This window comes from Maniola jurtina, chromosome 20 (genome assembly GCF_905333055.1).
Source record: "Maniola jurtina chromosome 20, ilManJurt1.1, whole genome shotgun sequence".
Classification (NCBI taxonomy): domain Eukaryota; kingdom Metazoa; phylum Arthropoda; class Insecta; order Lepidoptera; family Nymphalidae; genus Maniola; species Maniola jurtina.
The window spans coordinates 94,645-114,703 of record NC_060048.1 but is presented as its reverse complement, the minus strand read 5'-3'; the positions used below and the strand labels follow the sequence as shown (position 1 = coordinate 114,703).

The 20,059-nt window shown below is 40.3% G+C and overlaps 1 protein-coding gene and 2 non-coding genes across 3 annotated transcripts; 1 reads left to right on the top strand and 2 right to left on the bottom strand.

Moving 5' to 3' along the window:
- Positions 1-6,669: 6,669 nt before the first annotated feature.
- On the bottom strand, positions 6,670-8,473 carry LOC123876010 (general odorant-binding protein 1-like). The gene is made up of 3 exons (XM_045922149.1): positions 8,130-8,473; positions 7,869-8,049; positions 6,670-7,049 (listed from the first exon to the last, which is right to left on the bottom strand). The coding sequence occupies exons 1-3, from the start codon at positions 8,250-8,252 to the stop codon at positions 6,859-6,861; spliced, it is 495 nt and encodes a 164-aa protein (XP_045778105.1). The 5' UTR covers positions 8,253-8,473; the 3' UTR covers positions 6,670-6,858.
- A 3,399-nt stretch (positions 8,474-11,872) lies between these two features.
- On the top strand, positions 11,873-11,944 carry Trnaa-ugc. The gene has a single exon. It is a non-coding gene; the product is annotated as a tRNA-Ala (tRNA).
- Positions 11,945-12,257: 313 nt separating this feature from the next.
- Trnaw-cca lies at positions 12,258-12,329 on the bottom strand. The gene has a single exon. It is a non-coding gene; the product is annotated as a tRNA-Trp (tRNA).
- Between the last annotated feature and the right edge of the window lie 7,730 nt (positions 12,330-20,059).

Below are 20,059 nucleotides of genomic sequence, written 5' to 3'. Positions count from 1 at the left end.
ATCTTTCAGTATTCATGCATTCTAATGAAGTATCTATTCAGTATTCATGCATTCGAATACACCCATTTTCAGTATTCAAAATGTTGATAATTAGCTTATTTGGATCACTCAGTACTGTGATCATTGTTAGTGAAATTCAAATATACCCATTTTCAGTATTCAAAATGTAGGAATTGGATTATCTGGATTAGGGATCATTCTAATGATCCCTGATCCAGATAAGCCAATTCCTACCTACTAACAGCATTCTTTACACGTGAAAAAAGATAATTAAATCAAAAGTAAACGTCCCGATTACGATCGCTATGATAATGGCGATATATCAACTAAAAATAATAATCTCCACACGTTTAGTTCCAGTGTAAGTATTCCATAAAGCCTCACCAGACGTACCCACTACCAACAACAGTGATACGGGAATGATGATTAGACATTGCAACGATAGCCCTCTCGTGAAGATGAAAAGTGATTTGTGGCCAAAATTAGAGCTCGTTTCATCTTTGACCACATTAGAGGATACCTATTCGCATTTATTTTAAAAATACGGGGCACACAATCCTTAGAAGATGAAAGAGCATTCTAAATCCAAGCAGTTCGAATAAATAAAGAAGAAGCCCTTTTCGATGCGAAGTCGCTATCTTGGATTGGAACCCTATCGTCTATTAGTTTTAAGAACTGTGTGCCATCCCATTGCCACTTCACTTCACTTGCGACCCGCTATGTCGGTAACTCTGGCTATCTTACTGTTCGAAACCAGTTGAAAGTTAAAATTGCTGTTGCAACCTTTTTATCCATTAGAATTCACATGTAGCTGTGAGTGTGACTCGATGGGAAAAAAATCAATGAATTGCCAACGAGTGACACTTTTACACGATTTTGCGTGACTCGTTGGGAACTAACCTGATGGGTGACCGAGATCGAACATCAAGTTAAAAAGACACGGAAACGGTGACCGATGCAAATTGGGATTGTAGACAAGTTGGGTCGTGCGTAGAACACGCCGCAGCATCCGTGGCATTGCAGCGTGGGGAACACACAGGCCGCGCCGCGCCGAGGCGGCGACATCAAAGCGGTAATTGCCGCCTAATTGCCGATCACGCCACACTACCACTGCCGCAACTATTCGCCAACAAGTACAGATCCCGACTCCTCACTCGCATGCTTACATCGCAGGTAACACGAACAGCGAACTGCGATAATCTTCTTTCCCCAGCTTCCTACGTTCAGGTATTCTAGTTTTTACCCTAGATTCTTATTTGGATTTGATAAACTCCCAGTACAGAGATGAGAATATTATTTTTGTGTCTTTTACTGGAATCTCACCTGATGAAGAATGCAGATAATGGCTAAGATTGAATGAGCTAATCGGATCAAAATCCTCGGAAACCAGCCAAGGCCGCTGCACCTCACCAGACCAGACCAAAAACAATGTCGATATGATGAATTCTCAAACTACCCCTACCAGGAATCGAACCAGAGCTCTCCTACGTATAAAACCGGAGGTCGGCAAAAACTGCTTGTGTGAGATTGTCATTCAAGAATTGTTCCAATATACTATTACTTAATTATTTAGAATATATAGTTACATTAAGAAAATTCAAACTTCGAAGATTAATCTTATAAGGTCATACAAAACTGATAGCACGGATACTCGCTGCGCTAAAAATGATTAAAAAGAAGCATTGAAATGATACCTTTCGTTATCTACATCCGCAGACGAAAAAATCCAAACGTGTAAGTAAGGCAGTAAGTGGTTTCAGTTCTGGTCGCCACTCGCCACCAAAAAGACAACATTTGACATTTTATCACCGAGTAGCTACCGACGCGCAATCCTTTACGCACGATATACAAAACACCTGGAAGTGAAACACCAATTCAATTTTATTGAATTTAGGTTTATTAATAATCCCGTAGGAACTCTTTGATTTTCCGGGATAAAAAGTAGCCTATGTTCTGCCCCGGGATATAAGCTAACTATGTACCCGGTTAGTGTTGAGCCGTGAAAAGCTAGCAGACAGCCACATAGACAGACAGACAGACTTTCTCATTATTATTAATAGTATGGATGGATTATTACCTCTACTTCATTTGATATTAAGAAATGATCAAAACATCGCCAACCCACTACTGAGAACGAGTCTCCTCTCAGAATGAAAAGTTTATGACATAGTCCGTAACAATCTGACCAAGTGCAGATTGGCAGACTTCACACACTTTTGAGAACATTGTGGAGAACTGTCAGGCATGCAGGTTTCCTCACGATGTTTTCCTTCACCGTCGAAGTAAGTGATACATAAAGTGGAATCTTCACTCGCGCTCAGTAGTGGGTAGTGGGGCTAGACTAGACTATACACGATGATGATAAATTTTCATTAGATCCATAAGAGAGCGTCCTATGTAGAGATGTGTAACATTGTCCCATCCAGAACAAAACTAAATATCTAAACTGCACATCCTTGTAAAGAATTTTTATCACCTTTTCCAGTACTCAGCGTTTAATCCTCGTCGCATGCTTTTAGCGCAGACGCGACGCTCATTAGCGACCCTGTCTCAGCCGTGTCACTGTGCGCCCATGTGCCCATGCGCCCATGTGCCCATGTGCCCATGTCAGCATATTGCATGTAGCGAAAATTGCCCGATTAATTTCCTGTCCAAAGGCTAATTATAGTTGCGAAATATACTGCTTTTCAATGTCTTTTTGGAAACCATAATGGAGTACACAGCTCGCAATCTATTTAAGTACCCACTTAAGTAAACTTAGTTATACATATTATGTAGTACAAGTGAAAGATTATGCGATGAAACTTGACCGCGTGGAATTGAGGTTTTTTGTTATTGATTTTATTTTATAGACTAGCGCTTGGCTGCAATCAGACCTGCCAGCAAGCAGCAAGTGACGAAGCAGCTTATGATAGACTTAAAGCTACCCATATTACAGTGGAAGGAAAAACTGCGTTGTACAATATCCAAGTGATTCTGATAAAAAAACGAGGAGGTTGCAATCATTTCGTAGGTGTTGTGTCGTAGTGCCCTGCCTGCTTCGCAACCCGCTCAACTGTGTCGATTCCTCTGCATCTACGGATCTGATTTGATCATACCTACTCACGAAATTCCAAGTTCTTCCTATCGCTCGCTGAGTAATTTAATAGAAGTGTACTTATTACAATTTTATGATAGCAAGTAAACCCTTAACAACTTTTTTTCCAAGAACTCGAAATGATCACCCGAGTTACAAGTAGGTAGATTTCGATAAGCAGTGTGTGTTGAGTGTGTGGGAAGAATTGGGAAACGTTGAATTCCAGACAAAGGGCTCGAAGAAGAACTGGTTCGTGATGTGGCCGCCTCATTAGCTCGCTGACTAATTGCTCTCGGCCGACCTCGCGAGCACGAACTGTTTATGCTCTCCCGAGCTCCTGCCACACTGACTGGTGAGTGGTGACCCTGCATGTAACACGCCAAAAAATTACGAAAACTTTACAGTTTACACGACATCAGTGCATAAAAAACTAGATTTTAATAGTAACGAAGATTGTCAAAGAAGACAAATTACACAAATCAACCCATAAATAATACCCAATAATAATATCTACAGTATAAAAGTGTGCTTGCCTGTCCTTCGCTGCAACTGAGCAACGGATGGGCGTGATGGATGAATATACAATTAGTTAGACCTGGAGGGTGCCATAGGCTACTTTTGTCCCGGAAGTTGTATTATTTCTTTTATTAGTTTATTTGTATATTTAGCTTATTTATATAACTAAGCTGTATGTTTTCCTGATAAAAAATAAAATGAATCCAGACTTCCCGGGGATCTTGAAACCAAAATGCACGTGGACGAAGTCGCATCATCTAGCATACATATTATAAAACCCAGTCGATGTACAGTTACCTTAAAGAAGCTCTGCATCAAAAAGCTCACATGCTGTAAGCTGTCGCCACGGAGCAAGTATCGCGCGATATGGTAAGCTATGCGGCGAGCCAGGCCGCCCACTGCAGTGTCGCACGGAGCAGTCGGCCCGCCCGGCGCCACACGAGCCGGCGGCGGCGAGTGAAGCCGAGGTAGTTACTTATTGCAAGATTTTACTTATTAATTACTTTACTTATTGTAATTGACGCATAATGATTTTTATTCTCGCGATTTTTATCCGCGCGATTTATTTTCCGCGTACGGAATTTCAGCTCCCGTACTGCGATTGCGATGAGCACCGCGCGGCACAACTCAACATACTGTATTTGTATCAAATCACAGAAGCTACTCGTAGCTCTAATGATAAAGGAAAACATCGAAAGGAAACCTACATGCCTGAGGTTTACCATAATGTTCAAAAGTGTGTGAAGTCTACCAATTCGCATTTGGCCAGCGTGGTAGTCCAAAGTAATTCCTGTTCTGCCAATGAGATCATATTCACAGTTTACTGACCAAGGATGGGGTTTCCATGGATGGCTGAACAGTTGGCTAGAAGCGCCTTCACGATCTTTGACACAATGGAACGGGAACGAATATTTGCTATCGATGGAGTAGCCTGTACAGCACACAATTACTATGTAGGTATCAGTGCGTGAAACTGAAGAATTGTTGTAATTTGCAGATCTCAATCAGTACGAGTAGAAAGTCACGCGAAACGGCTTGTCTAAATTTAAGGATCTATAGATCAGGATTTAAGTAACAACTCTTGTTTATTAGGTGATGCTTTGTGACTGGTATGGAATAAAAAAAAAAAAAACGATTATTATTTTCGCTATTATGATCAATTAAAGGTCTCATGTCTTGTTCTAGATAATAATAAATAATTAATTAACACTTTTCCATAAAAAAGTCTTATCTTGTATCCACCTAAATAATATTACCTAGATACTAAAATTGTATGGCTATGGTCTAAAAATAATTATATTTATTAAAACTTAGCTTTCTATAATTTTATTTATTTAGCCCATGGAAGCATTTTAGTATGCTTCTCAATCCTTAGGATAATAGATACCTTTACCCCATATATTATTACTGATACCGGTTCAGGTAACTACGTACATAAACCTAAGCTGTATTCCTCATGTGGTGGATTTACGAGGAATGTGCTCACACGTCAGGCATCGGCTGTGGCGGTCCTTACGCGAACAAAGGCTTGGTCAAACAAAACGCGGCGCCCAATAATCGTAACAGTTACTCCCAGTTCCTTGAACTGTATCTAAAGCGAGTGTAGGAACTGCACGAAGCAATTTCACGTACTCTACCATCATCATCATTATCAACCGATACACATCCACCGCCGCCGGACTCTTGTGGCTCCCTGTGACTCGTTTGATGTCGCCTGTCCACATATTAGAGAGTCTTCCAATGACTTCCGGTACAGCGTCACAACTCCAGAACCTTGGGACCCCAAAGTGTATCGGTTTTTCGAACTATTCGTAACCCGGTGAGCTACGTTGGTTACTCTGGTTCTCCTGTGGATCTCCTCATTTCTGATTGAAGCACGTAAAAAATTTGAGTAAAACGTACCACACGTTTAATGCACGTTCTGCTGTCACGTGCCGCTGCCGCCGCGCGGTGCGCTTGTCCACGTCAGGCCGAGTGTCGAGTGATGTATGGGAGGCTGCGCCTGCGCGGAGAGCGCCGCACGCGACGCGGACACGCGATGCCCTTACTGGAAATACGTTAGACGCGGCGCGGGTGTGCTATCTCACACGGAAGAGAAACTTTAAAGTTTCCTAGGTTAGGTATTTTAAGTTCAATTCACCAGCTCACAGCTGGCCATGATTCAATCTCTTAGTTATTTTCAAAACTGTCGTAACTTATCTGTTAAATACCATTAGCAAGTTGAAATAACTACGGGCAGCCATGCTCCCCGCAGGAGTGAATCTGGAAGTTATAGATAGTTGTTTTTAGGGTTCCGTACTGCAAAAGGAAAAACGGAATCTTTGTAGGACCACTTTGATGTCTCTCTGTCCGTCCGTCTGTCGTGTCCGTCAAGAAAACCCGGAACCGTCGCTGCGCTAGTCTGATTCGCACTTCGCCGGTTTTTTTAAATCAAAAAGTACTGACACCAGTACTTACTGTACTAAAATTACAATTATTTTGCCTATCAGGTACTACCTACTTTGGGATGCTTTAAAAAAGTCGCTTTGTTTCGACGCTTCGGTGCTTTGCCTTAAGAGCCTTTGATTTGTTGTTTTTTTCGATAGAAGAGTTTAGTGTAAAGGCGTAACTTCCGTAAGCAGTTAACAAGTCAACATCCATTATTTGCAGACAATTTGTGCGACTCTAATAAATATATAGACCCACAGAACATTGTAGCTGTGAACATCGTGGTCTCCCCCGCGCCCCCCGCGCCCCCCGCGCCGCCTCCGCCTTCCCGCTCACAACCAGTTGAGGAGTACCAGCTGAGGATCGCGATAATGATAACAATTGAAGCGCGGCTGAGCCTCCGCGAGGAGCTAACAGACCCCCTGCGAACATGATTATATAGCAAAATATCTGCGTTGCTGTTCCGGGTGCAATAGTAATAATAAAGACCTTCTCACACCCACATCATTGGGAGCGGTGAACTACCATATGTCGCTGTGCAAGCCTAAACTCTGGCCTATATGCCAAACTCACATATTTGGTCAACGAATTATTCAAATACTCAACATTGTGATAATCATGGAGCTCCTTTCGTCATTAAAAACAGGCTAAATGCTTAAATTGTTTATTTGATCGCATAAGTAGTATGACAATATCGAGAACAAACTAAAACTAAATTAGGTATACTTAAAAACATATTAAATGTGACCTAAGGTCTTCCACTAAGCATAATACTGGAGTAGTTAAGCTATCCCATATCATATAATATAAATGACGTGGTCGGGAAGCTGTTCCCGCGCTCAGCGCGTCTCGGACTCCATGATGAACTCGGCCATGAGCATCTCCATGGTGGGTGCGATGCCGCGGCGCTGGCACGCGTGCTTGAAGCACTCCGCCACGCGCAGGATGCGCCAGCAGTGGTCCTCCTCCGCGTCGTGCTGCTGCTCGCACTCGTGGATCAGCTGCACCATCTGCTGCGACAGCACCTCGCCTGCAACACACCGCAACTCAGTGTTCTCCTCACCGAATCTCATCAGAAGTTAGCCAACCACGCAGCAGATAATAGGAGATGACGCACAAGTGTGTGCGACAAACATGTGCACTTTCTATAACATTCCTCAGTCTTACACTCAAAGTGAAGGCAGAGGGAGATCACTCTCTCTGCCTTCAGTTCGGAGTAGGCGCAAGACCAACATTATGGTCTCCGAGGCACAGGTTTTCAACTTGTACTACGGCCTTCCTAACTCCCAGCACTGATAATGATGAAAATGATGATGTCTTGGATTCTTGAAAAAATGGGTGCGGATTATGCTGTCAGCGGAAAATATCTGGGTCACCCTAAGGATCGATGGATGGATGAAGTCCGAAAAGACCTGCCAATTCTCAGAAAATCTAATTGTCATGAAGTCGAACAAGATATAAGTGACAGCTTGAACTAGTGTCAAAATCCATTTATGGCCGATGTTCAGCTTTCAATGAGCTAGATTGATGAGATAGATGAGAGTCTCTTCTTTTAGGGTCGAAAATACAGCGGAGTGACTGAGCTAGATCGAGGTCGTCGCGCCGAAGTGGAGGAACTCCTAGCTGTGGTCTATACTTAGCGAGTGTATGCCCTCACCGTTGGGGAAGGACTTGATGAAGTTGTCGGTGTTCTCGTGGTGCATGCGGTGCGAGTCGGTGAGCAGGTTGAAGTGCGCGCTCATGCACTTGATGGCGCAGCCCAGCTCGCGGTCCTCGAACTTGAAGTCGTCGCGCCAGAAGTGGAGGAACTCGTAGCTGTGGTCTATACTTAGCGAGTGTATGCCCTCACCGTTGGGGAAGGACTTGATGAAGTTGTCGGTGTTCTCGTGGTGCATGCGGTGCGAGTCGGTGAGCAGGTTGAAGTGCGCGCTCATGCACTTGATGGCGCAGCCCAGCTCGCGGTCCTCGAACTTGAAGTCGTCGCGCCAGAAGTGGAAGAACTCCTCCATCTTGTCCTCGGACAACTGACTCTGCGGGCACATATCGATATATTTTACAATCGAGTAACACAAGGATAATGAATTATTGGATTGCATGAACCCAGGCTTACTTCCTCTCTACAGTGCTGCAGAGCTTCTCCGAACCCGAGAGTGACGTCCTTCATGACTTCCACAGTGGCCTGCAGACTGCCGATCAGGCCACATAGCGCCAGAACCGCCACCCTTCTAATCATGCTTGCCCGGTACTTCACCACTTGAGCTCTTCTGTATCTTTAACTAGCACTTCTGAAAATCTGGCCACAATGACTAGGCCAGTTAGATTTTTATAGTTGCAGTAGTAATTGGCAGGTTGTGGATAGCGTGTAATTGCTGATATTTTTCCGTTCACAGAACACACAGGGGGCGTCATATTTGCTGTGCTAGGGCCATATTAGTGGTGCATTAGTGGAGACAAGGGGTTATTAGTAGATGAGCTCTTAATTGTATGTGTCGGAACTTGTTTGTTGCTGCGGCGACCTCGAGCCGTATCACTAGACTAAATAGGGTATCATAAAAGAAATAAACCGTTTTTGCTTTTGCTAATAAGTTTTATATAGGTATTGTTCCATATGTACCTATAGGTACCAAATATTTCTAATAATGATAATAATAGTCCTTAATAAAAGCTATTAACCCAAATAGTTAAATAAAAATAAACAATTAAAATAGTCATATTAACCCCTCATTATCATTGTCATCATGACGCTGATCGCACCTGTTGTTTTTTTTTTTTCTTTATTTATTTAAGGGCTTTGATACATTAAAGTACATGTCAGCCCTATTATAATCTAATTAAATACAACAATACAACAAAATTCTTAATCTAACAAAATAAGTCTTTCTCACTATCCATAATTTGATTAAGAAAGCAGCAATGTGCCATTGGGGATAATGTGTCATTATCCCCAAACCAAACCAAAATATACTTCATAATCTCAATAATAAAACCAATAAATGCTTTAATCTTTTCTTCGAAAGTGCAGTCCGACAAATATATCTCTTTCACCACCTGTTGTTGTATCAGGGTTATTTTTTGTGCGCCTCCGCTGGTGCACTGGAAAATGGAGCAGCTCCTCGGCCAACGACTGAGAACCTCGTTGCTGCAGGCTCGCGTACGACCAAAAAGTTGCTACTTACTTATTCGTGGCCTTATGATAGAAGTCCGGCATTCCGAGTGCTGCAGTACCGTGCTGCAGGAGTCGGGATACACGCGCGTCATTGTATTTCACCCTGATGTTGCTGACAGCACGTCTGGTGAACTTAACCCAAAGGATCAAAGTTGGCAATGTTCCTACTTACGGAAACATATACAATTTAATTAAACATTCTCTCCGGCACTGCACTTTGCGTACTAGAACTTCAAACACAGTGGGATGGATCTGGGACTTTGAAGCATTATTAGGTACTAGCTGATGCCCGCAGCTTCGCCCGCGTGGATTGGTCAGATCCCCTGCAGCATCAGGATTGAGGAGTTGGACTCCAAATTTTTTATGAAACAATGTCGCAAAGTTCCTCTATCGATTAAAAAAGAAATGACGCAAATCGGTTCAGAAATCTCGGAGATTTCGGTGTACATAGGTAGAAAAACACAACTCCCTTTTTGAAAGTCGGTTAAAAAAGTAGCCTATTTTACGCCCTGGTCAATCCTCTACTTGCCTGTGAAAGTCCCGTCAAAATCGGTTCAGCCGTTCCAAAGATTAGCCTTTTCAAACAGACAGACAGACAGACAGACAGACAGACAGACAGACAGACAGACAGACAGACAAAAATTTTAAAAACGTGTGATTCAGTTATGGTATCGTTCAAATAACTATATGAGCTTAATATGAGGTAGTTATTTCGAAATTACAGACAGACACTCCAATTTTATTTATTAGTATAGATATTTTCCAAAAAAAAACCGATAAACTACCTACGTGATTAATGGTCAGAAGTCTACAGGAGAGTAACTCTCCTGACGTTCCTTTTGATTTTCTCTTGCCAAAAGCGTTTTCAATCAAAATCTTTGCAGTTTAGTTTCACAGTTTTTCGATTTGTAATTAGTAGACGTACTACAGAAAAGTTCTCCCTTTTGAAAGGAAACGGAAGGAGAAAATCTGACGGAAAATCTGTGTGCACTGTGAGCTTACTGAAAATGTTGTTTATCTTAGAATTAATTTGGTAGGTAGGTATCTAATGTAATCCATATTTAAATATACTTAATCTACGGTATATGTTTATAAAAGGGATAGATGGGTTTTAATTTATAACTTTATCTAAAAAAAATCTATTTTTTTTTCATACCTATTCGTACTTATTAATAATATGTAGTCATGTATTAGGACTTACGAGGCATACTTATAGTATAAAAAACAAAGTAAATAACAATGTAGGGTAAGCAATTAAATTTTTATTTTATTGCCATGTTTGTAATAAAACTAGAGGATGCCCGCGGCTTCGCCGCGTGGATTTCAGTTTTTTTAAATTCCGTAGGAACTCTTTGATTTTCCGGGATAAAAAGTAGCCTATGATCCATCCTTCCCCGGGATGTACCCCAAGTCTGTACCAAACAATAAAATCGGTTCCGCGGTTGGGCCGTGAAAACGTAGCAGACAGAAAGATAGATACACTTTCGCATTTATAATATTAGTATGGATGTAGGAAGGTCAAAGTAGGTAGGTCATCATCATCATGATCAAACCATCATCGTCTCACTACTGAGTATGGGTGTCTCCTTCAATGAGAATAGTTCACGGATCAGCTTCACAAAACTTTGAGAATATTACGGACAACTCAGACCCTTCCCTGTTAAAGCAAGTGATGTTTAATTGCTTAAAACCATCTTAAAACGCATAAACATTCAAATGTTAGAGGTGCGTGCCCGGGATCGAACCCCCGCTCCCGAACAGGAAGCGGACGTCTTAACCACTAACCTATCACTCGTAGTATAATTAATGCCTTCAGTTATTATAGATAAGTAATTTTATTATTATCTATATTTTCCCTGGGTGTTACCACAGTTTAACGATGCACATCGTCAAACTGTGGCGTTACCCAACGCAGCGCGCGGCGGTTACATTCCAAGAAATCTAATCGTAAAATTACCAGTCTGTACTCTGCACTAATCACCAGCAGCTCCTTCCGTGAATCCTTGTCAGCGACGCAGCTGTCGGTTTTTACCATGTTTTGACCAACACTCGTTGGTACACTCGGCTTCAGATAACTAATATTTATTTGGGTATAAAGTACCTATACATGAGTAGATATGTATAAGAAATATCAACACATCGCGTCGTCACTCGTCAGCCCACTACTGAGTACGGGACTTCTCCATAGAGATAGAATGAACCTTTCAGAATGAGACGAGTTTGAGCCAAACTAGCTAGGTATTAGCCTAAACCCTTTTCATTCTGAAAGGGCCCCTGCCACTTGCCAGACGCCTCAAGTGTGGCAGGGGGTTGGCACGATGGCAATGCATGACGTGATTTCTATTACTATTTCGAAGAAAATATTAAAAAAATCTCATTTTATACTTCTTTGACGTAAGATTTTTTACACCTCTATTACCTGTTATGTCCCATAACCACCATGATTAAAATTCCATAGTCTTTGATCGTTCCTCCCTGTGCCGGGGACAATAACTTTCAGCATTTATAAAATAACCAAGGTCTGGCACGCGTCGACTCTCTCTCTCTCTCTCTCTAACTCTATATTACCTCTATATTATTTAGATTGTAAAAAAAATTGAAATTTTTCATTTTAAAAGCCTAATATATTTTTTTTAGTTCAAAGTACCTAGCATGTGTGAAGTACTAAGTTCGTCTCCACAACGACAGGGGATGTAGCTCAGTGGTAGAGCGTTCGCTTTGCATGTGAAAGGCCCCGGGTTCGATCCCCGGCATCTCCAATTTTGCTTTTGCATTATTTATGAACTGTTTATTGATCTATTTAGATATTTAGAGTTATAAAATTAATTTGAATATCTATTTCAGTTAATTAACTGTTAATAATCAACTACATTTCATGATTTTTGCATGCGAATACTTACTTACATGTTTACATGTAGTTAGTATTTTGTTATGCCTTTCGTATAAGTACATAAAAATATTGATACTATCATTATAATTTGTTAGTAATAAATTCAGTAGCAATTGGGTACCTATTTGTACCCATTTAAAACAAAAACTTTACTGATTTCTTCTGGAAAAAAGTGACTTTATTGACCCCGACGTGATTTGAACACGCAACCTTCTGATCTGGAGTCAGACGCGCTACCGTTGCGCCACGGAGTCCTTGCTGACTTTGCCGAAATTGTTTATGTTGCTTGGATTTTCTCTTACTGTCGATAGAGGCAACTCTACGTTATTCCAGTAGAGTATTATAATAAATTATAGTTCAGCGATTTATATGTACTTAAATTATGTAATTCATATTCATACTGTTATATATGCGCAAGTGAGGCCGTCTGTCTATCTGCTAGCTTTCCCATCCGTTTAACCGATTTTGATGAAAGACTGCCTATCTACTTATGAAGTTAATAATCCCGGGAACGGACGTAGGCTACTTTTTATTCCGAAAAATGAAAGAGTACCCACAGGATTCTTAAAGGTTAGTGTCGGTTAGTAGTTAACCGATTTTTATGAAGTTTGTTGGTAGTCTTTGTACCCACAGAGATAGCTTGGATGCCGGAAACTGACACTGGCCACTTTTATCCCGCAAAACCAAAAAGCTCCCGAGGGATTTTTAAAAATCCTAACTCCACGTGGACGAAGTCGCGGGCCGCATCTAGAAATATACTATTTTCGGACACCTACCGTAGAGATGTTTAGTCTATCTCTATGTTCAACACGAAAGTGGAGTGGAGTGGAGAGAGATGGGTTCAGTCGGTCAGTGAAGTTTTTAGGGTTCCGTACCCAAAGGGTAAAAACGGAGCCCTATTAATGTCACTCTCACACTCTGCTGTCTGTCTGTCTGTCCGAATCGTGGCACAGGTTTTTAGTTCGTAGACGAAATTAGTTTCAAACCTGAAGTTTTTAAACCCGAACCCAAATATTGAGTTAGAAATTCAATTAAATTATTTATTAGAAGATTATTAGATTTTTTTACGTCATTAAAATTATTAACAGTCGCTTTGGTATACCGGGCCTAACGTGGAGTTCACGACACTTACTATAATATAAAAATAATTGTGCTTACCACTGAATTTTTTTGTCGAGTTTATTATTATTTCCAGCAGTCACCTTTTATTTTGTACAATAAGTTAGGTGACCTCTTATGGGGAAACATTAAAACTCTACAACCGCTACAGCCAAGCGAGCAGCGAGCAGCAATAAACACGCGGCGGCTATCACGCGACAGATGTCGCTAGGAAACAAAACACAGTTCAATTGCAACCTTGGCAACCTCAACTGAGCCCCAACTTGACTCCCGAGATACGAAAACTGGAGAATAAACTTTTCTGAATAACAAAATAGTTTCAGTTTGGTTGCCTCACAAAACTGCCGCACGGTTTCCATCCATCCGTCCTGAGCTCCGCTTGTAGACTATGGCCTTATGCATATTACTTGCTTGTACCTAGTACCTACCGACGGGCTATCTTTCACAGCCAAGATAATCTAAAAGTTAATAATACCATTGTAGGAAGACCAATGTTTCAAATGGTATAATGGTAGATTATTTTGACGATTCAAAAGCACTTGTAAAAGTTTAATTGAATAAAAATAATTTGAATTTGAATAGTCCGCTCCAACTCGTCACTCCTTTGATGTATTGATGTATTTATATGTATGATTATATGTACAATTTGTTGACAAGGAGAGCTACCACTCTCAGCGGATTCAAGACCATAGTTGGAAGAGACACTAACTTACATACATATTTATTTAAAATTCGCTGTTTATCACCTTCAGGGACACCTTGTTAAAAGGATATAAAATCATTATGACCTAGATTTTAGACAGTTTTTGGTAAAAATAATAATATAATAACCGCCAAAGTTTTATTTAAGCAAAGCTACGGAACCCCACCTCGTGCGCGTCTAATTTCTGACACGCACCTCACCAGTTTTTTGGATTATCCCAAACTTCCGAGGTCATCGCCAGTTGCAAAGAGTTACATAAGCCCCCCCCGGTATGCGGCACGTGCCTGCAGCGATCAGCATCTCTCGCGCTGCAGGTAAACACGCCCGCACCTTCGCTGTTGTGTTTTACTGCTGGGCCTTCCCCACTGCGTTCTAAATTCTATGTACCTACATGTATAACAGTAGGTACACTCGCCGACATTAATGGAATTAATCTCTTGATTTTTATTCAGGTCCAAATATCTCCAGGAAAAATCCCAACTACTGAGTACGTACTATAGCTAGTATTTAGTGGTAGGTAGATAGTAGATACCCACATTAATACCTGTGTATCTACATCTAAAGTTAAGTATAGTGTAAATCTAAAAACTTAAAGCAATCATTGTGTACATTACACAGATATCCTTATCGGGCTGATATTAGTTTCGGCACGATATCAGATAGAGAGGTAATTGTTTGCAGGGTAGGATCTAATCGTTGACGGTTGAACCCGAGACTTGAAGTCCCGTAGGTACTCTAGTCGAAACATGTTATGTGTGTAAGGGTCTCGGAGTCCCGCAACAGAACCCCTACATTATATTTTCATTAACAGGGCTCTCGAGCCTCAGCAACGAGGAATACGACGGCAGAAAAAGTAAGGTAGCAAGGTTTCTTACGTCCCAACATCCAAAGTTTTACTCCAAAGCTCTGCCAGGCAAGGCAGGTAGTCGTACCTAGTTGTGCTCACGCTGTGCTCTGTGGCTCTACCACCTCGACGCGCGACGGTTCGGTGTTATGTGCTTGTTTCTCTTGTTATGAAATGATGAACTTACTGAATTGTCTATCTAATTCGGTGAATTATTTTGTCTTACAATTTTATAATACCTACACCACAATCATAATAATATATGTAATATGTAATTTATTTTATTTTTACCTTACTTTCGGTAACCAGGCTTATCAAGGAGGCCCGACATAACCTGGAGTCCTTATCGCCGGCCGCTTGGCTCTAACCTCGCTGCTAAAACCCCAGAATGTTTCTGGGTTTTTGTCTTTTGTTATTGTAACATTTTTTTAATAATAACATGTTGTGAATGAGCTTTATCTCTTCGACTTCAGCCGAGCAACGCGAAAATTGGGATTACGTAAGTACTTACCTACTATTGAAGTTAATAAAACCGTAGTATGAATGCATTCTTATGATAAGCTTTCCAAAAGAAACTCCACAATATAAGATAAGACTTTATAACCAAGTAATTACAATTAGTAATGGCGAGCGGAGTTTCCATCAATATCACAATGATCTTACGGTCATACGGGATAAAAATCCGAGTTTTTTGTTGGCCACTGTACAAATAAAGTACTTATATATAACGTTAAAAGTCTGGAGAAACCAGTGCTGCAGTAAGCTTCCCAAGATGCGTAACATTGTCATTTTGTTTTTCTGTTGCGTCGTGATCTGCGCGAGCGGCTTCCCGCTCAAACGAAAGGACACCTTCGATGAGAGAGATATTATATACGATCTCAGAGACTTGTCTCCTGAAGAGAATGGAAGAGCCAGTGAAATTAATAAGGCCAAAGTCCAGCCGGTTGTTTTGAGAAACCGTCTTCTAGTGAAGACGTATCCAAAACTCAATAAGGAAGGATACGAGGGATACCAAGATGTTACGGAATATGAGTTTGATTTATTGAGAAGTGAGGACAGTGGACGGAGAGTGAGGATTTAAGCAGTTGTAAAACTGCGTTCTGACTAAATAGGTCGATCCCTGCTAGTATGGTTGGCACCCCAGTGACGCAGGGCGCCTGCATTACTTCGTCACTACACATCAACATTCAACACCATTGAGCGTAGTACCACATCATCATTTTATCTACCTACGAGTTATGATCTCCACTAGAGCTTCAATCCTGTGATTTGAGATTCGGCTCAGAGCTACACGACTAATTGACAATCTCATCAGAAGGATTGTGGACATCGCATGACTCAGGCTTCTAATCACAGAAAATCAAGAATGGAATAAAGATAAAGACATTTTTAATTCAAATAAACTTTTACAAGTGCTTTTGATCATCAAAACAACTAACCACTGCTTCGGAATGCTAACCCTACCGACAACGGAGAAGATCAATCAATCAGCCTGTTTGCGTTCACTGCTGGACGTAGGCCTCCCCAAGAGCGTGCCACCGAACACGATTCTCCGCCTTCATCATCCAACCATTTCCCGCTATCTCCTTAAGGTGGTCATTCCAGCGGGTCGGAGGTCGTCCCACACTGCGCTTGCTGATACGCGGTCTCCACTCCGGAGCACGTCTGCGCCAGCGGCCATCAGTTCTGCGACCATACCTGCCGCAGAACTGAACCGAGAAGAACCAGCAAGAAACTCAGCTAAACAAGGGGTTTGGAGTGAGCACAGACCACTGTAGTGCTCGGTGAGTAGTTAGTCGCAAAATGTTGAATGGTTACACATTACTTGTGTTACTGTTAAGCGTATTGGTCAATATTTTTAAACGTCTATGTTCGATGCCTTGGAGCAGTATGGTACGGTACGGTATTGCTGTTTGCAATAAGTTACGTAAGCCCGCAGCGGCATTACCTCACACCCCATGGCATTGTTTTTAGAAACGCGTGTGACCTTAATATTTATGTACCTACTCACTTAGTCTAGTTTAACGAATTTCTGCGTGTCAATTTTAAAAGCCATATACTTATGCAGTAATATGTAGGCATTAGATAAGTACCTATTTATTTAAATAGATAAAAGTAGGGAAGATAGACTGATAGTGTAAAAGTAGTAAAATCCGTTTAGGGAGCAAAAAAGCTACAACATTTCAATTAAATATAAATTCTGTTTATAAAAAAAAACTATTGTTTTATTGAATCCCACATTTAACTTCTACAAATAAAGATCAAACGGAACGTCTTGTGGTGATCCTTTATTATTTAAAGTGGTATTTATTTAAAGTGGTAACTACTGTTCTACCTCTATGAGTAGGTATACCTTAATACAAACACAAAACAATTTTCTGAATGAATATTTAACTATGTTTAATATATAAAACCATTCAGCTTATATAAAACCATTTTTACGGATTATTAAAAGCTTATTACATACTTACAAAAATGAGTTTCTAAAGTTACCCGCATTATATACGACGCTTCTAAAGTTACCCGCATTATATATGAGCCTGTACGACGTGCGAAGATAGATTCAGAACGCAACTGACAGGTATTATTTATGTCACATGTGTTGACAAATTCAAAGTCAAAACGTCAAACATCACGGATTAATGTCATTGTCATTCGTTCTCGCCCAAGGTTGCACAAGATCGGGCGGTGAGCGGACGTTTGTTATATTTTACGCTCAATGAATCAAAGAAGCGATGTTGTTATTGTAGTGTAGAGGCGTGTGTGTTGTGACATGGCCTACGACATCGGCTGGATCATCCCGCGCCTGCGGAACCCGGGCCGCCTGTGGAGCTGCGCCAGCACCATCACGGTGGCCGTGGTCGGTTTGTTCAGCAAGCTCATCGTAGGTAGGTCTCATCCACCCGAAGCATTCCGCCCATCTTAGTATCCATACGAAACGAAACTAGTGCGTAGTTATTGGTAACCGAAATGTTTGAAACCTGGTGAACCAGGCGCAAAGCACAGCGGCAAAGCCAAACTCGTTGCGTTCATGAATTCTGAACTAGCTGCTTACTGTGCATGTCGTTTAAGTATGTTATGCGACTGAACAAGTTTACTCAGGTTTATGTTTACTTACAATTAAACCTCATTAAAATTATTTACAAAGGAATCATTCGAAAACAATTATTTTTATTATTTGAAACCCCAAATATCACACATAAATAAAAGGACAAAAAACTGTTGTTGTCATACCTACTACAATAATAAGAGCCAGTACCTATTGTTTCGATTCAATTTTATATCCATACTAAGTAAGTATTATTATAAATGCAAACCTCTGGCTATCCCTCTGTCTGTTATCTTTACCTTATGAACCATCTGCCTAACCGATTTTTGCTATATTTGGTACTGCTATAGTTTGCATCCCAAAAAAATAAGCTGCCTTTTATCCAAGAAAAGCTAGAACACTGGCAGTTGTCAGTAAATTATATTTATTGGACCTTTTGAATGTTCAATTGGATTTAAGCATGTACCTACCTGCTAAGTACTGACATAACTGTCCAACCTGAGTCACCAATTTCCCTTGTAACAAAGCTATTGTTTTATCACTTTAAAGATAACTAGTGATGTACTTTGCACAACTGAAAATGTACACACCTGTTAGTGCATAAAATTTCCAAAATCCCATAGAAAACAAAGTGGTTTATAATATGTAACATGTATATCATGGTTTATAATAATATACTTGTTGCTTCTTAAAATATGAAGTGTCTAGTAGTAAGTAGTTATGATAAACATCTGTTAACATCCTTCTTTTAAATAAGTCATCCCTTCACAATGTTTATTTTTGTTACTTTTCTATTGAAACATAAATAATCTTGAAAGACACTTGTTAACCTTCACAAGAATGCTTGCCGGTTATGACATAACAAACATTAATCAACAAATTAATATATATAACAGTTTCAGGTCCCACTGTCAGGGTCAAAATCAAAACAGGAATCAAATTTTTAACATTTAAAGTGTTTGAATTCTGATTGCAAGTTACAAAAGCTAAGAACGGAATCTGCTGGCAATATGTGTTAAGTATGTGTACATTGCTGCACAAAACAATTACATGCCTCTTAAAAAATTTACAACAGTTTTAAGAAATCTGCAATTTTGTTAATAATTAAAATAGAAGTAACAAAATAAGTACTTATGTGCCTACATACTATTGATATGAGTAAGCAGTTTTTAGTATTCATATATTCATAGTAGGTATCACATTGCATTTACTTAATTTTATGCTTTGTGCAATTCAAATGCAATCACTGCATCTACACTTATGTATTATCTACATATATATATGTGTAATGTTACATAGCATCTATCCATCTACATGTTCAAGTTTATACAACTAAACCAACATTGATGTAGTTTAAGACAGTAATTAGTTCACATTCTGGAGATAGAAACTTTTCTACAGTTGAAAAATATTTTAGTCACCTGGGACAACAGAAAATTCCAAAAAATATTTCAATTACATGCCATTTATTTTTAGGTACTTCAGGGTTTGCGTTTTATGTTTAAAAAGAATTTCAGTCAATCCTCTAGTTTACACTGTTGAGCTATTATGGCCTAAATTATACATGTGTATGGATTCTCGCAATAATTATGATGCTTGTAAAATACCTAACATTTGTGCAACAATCAGCTGAACATTGTGGCTTTGTGTGTAGGCTAGGTTTGAGGCTGAGCGAGCAATCACAGGTCATTAACACTGCTGCTTTGTTCCACTGATTGATATGGCTATAGTGCACTGCATCCCCACACACTCATCTACTGCATCATACAACCCAACATTGTAAACATTGAATTGATGTGAAGTTTGAACATTACAGCATTGTGTGCAGTTACTCCTTCCAATGACTAAGTACTTAGCTCAACACATGAACATAACACATAGTTTTGAATAAGTAAGTAAATACTTTGTGGCATGCTTCAGAGTAACTTTACAGATACTTAGCGTACATCTGCCTTCAGATGCAGATGTTAAATACTGTTCTGCTGTAAGTTACCTGTCTATACTAGATGATAGACTTATGCTCAGTTGACAAGTGATTTAGCATTCTGGTAAAACAGAGGGGTACAGGTTTAGTAAAAGTGCCATACCCCTTTCAAGTTAGCCCACTTCCATCGTAGACTGCATCATCACTTGCCACCAGGTGAGATTGGTGTCAAGGGCTAACTTGTAAGGGGATAGAAAAATGCTTAAAAAGTTACACTATCTAGTACCTCTGGACTGGCAGTTTTTACAAGGAGTGCTTGCTGTCTGACCTTCAGTAATTACAATA

Excerpts from the sequence above, each read along its gene's own strand:
- LOC123876010 (XM_045922149.1), bottom strand. The coding sequence starts at position 8,252 with ATGATTAGAAGGGTGGCGGTTCTGGCGCTATGTGGCCTGATCGGCAGT. Across the intron at positions 8,050-8,129 it reads TGCAGCACTGTAGAGAGGAA|AGTCAGTTGTCCGAGGACAA; the intron begins GTAAGCCTGGGT and ends ATGTGCCCGCAG. Across the intron at positions 7,050-7,868 it reads CATCAAGTCCTTCCCCAACG|GCGAGGTGCTGTCGCAGCAG; the intron begins GTGAGGGCATAC and ends GGTGTGTTGCAG.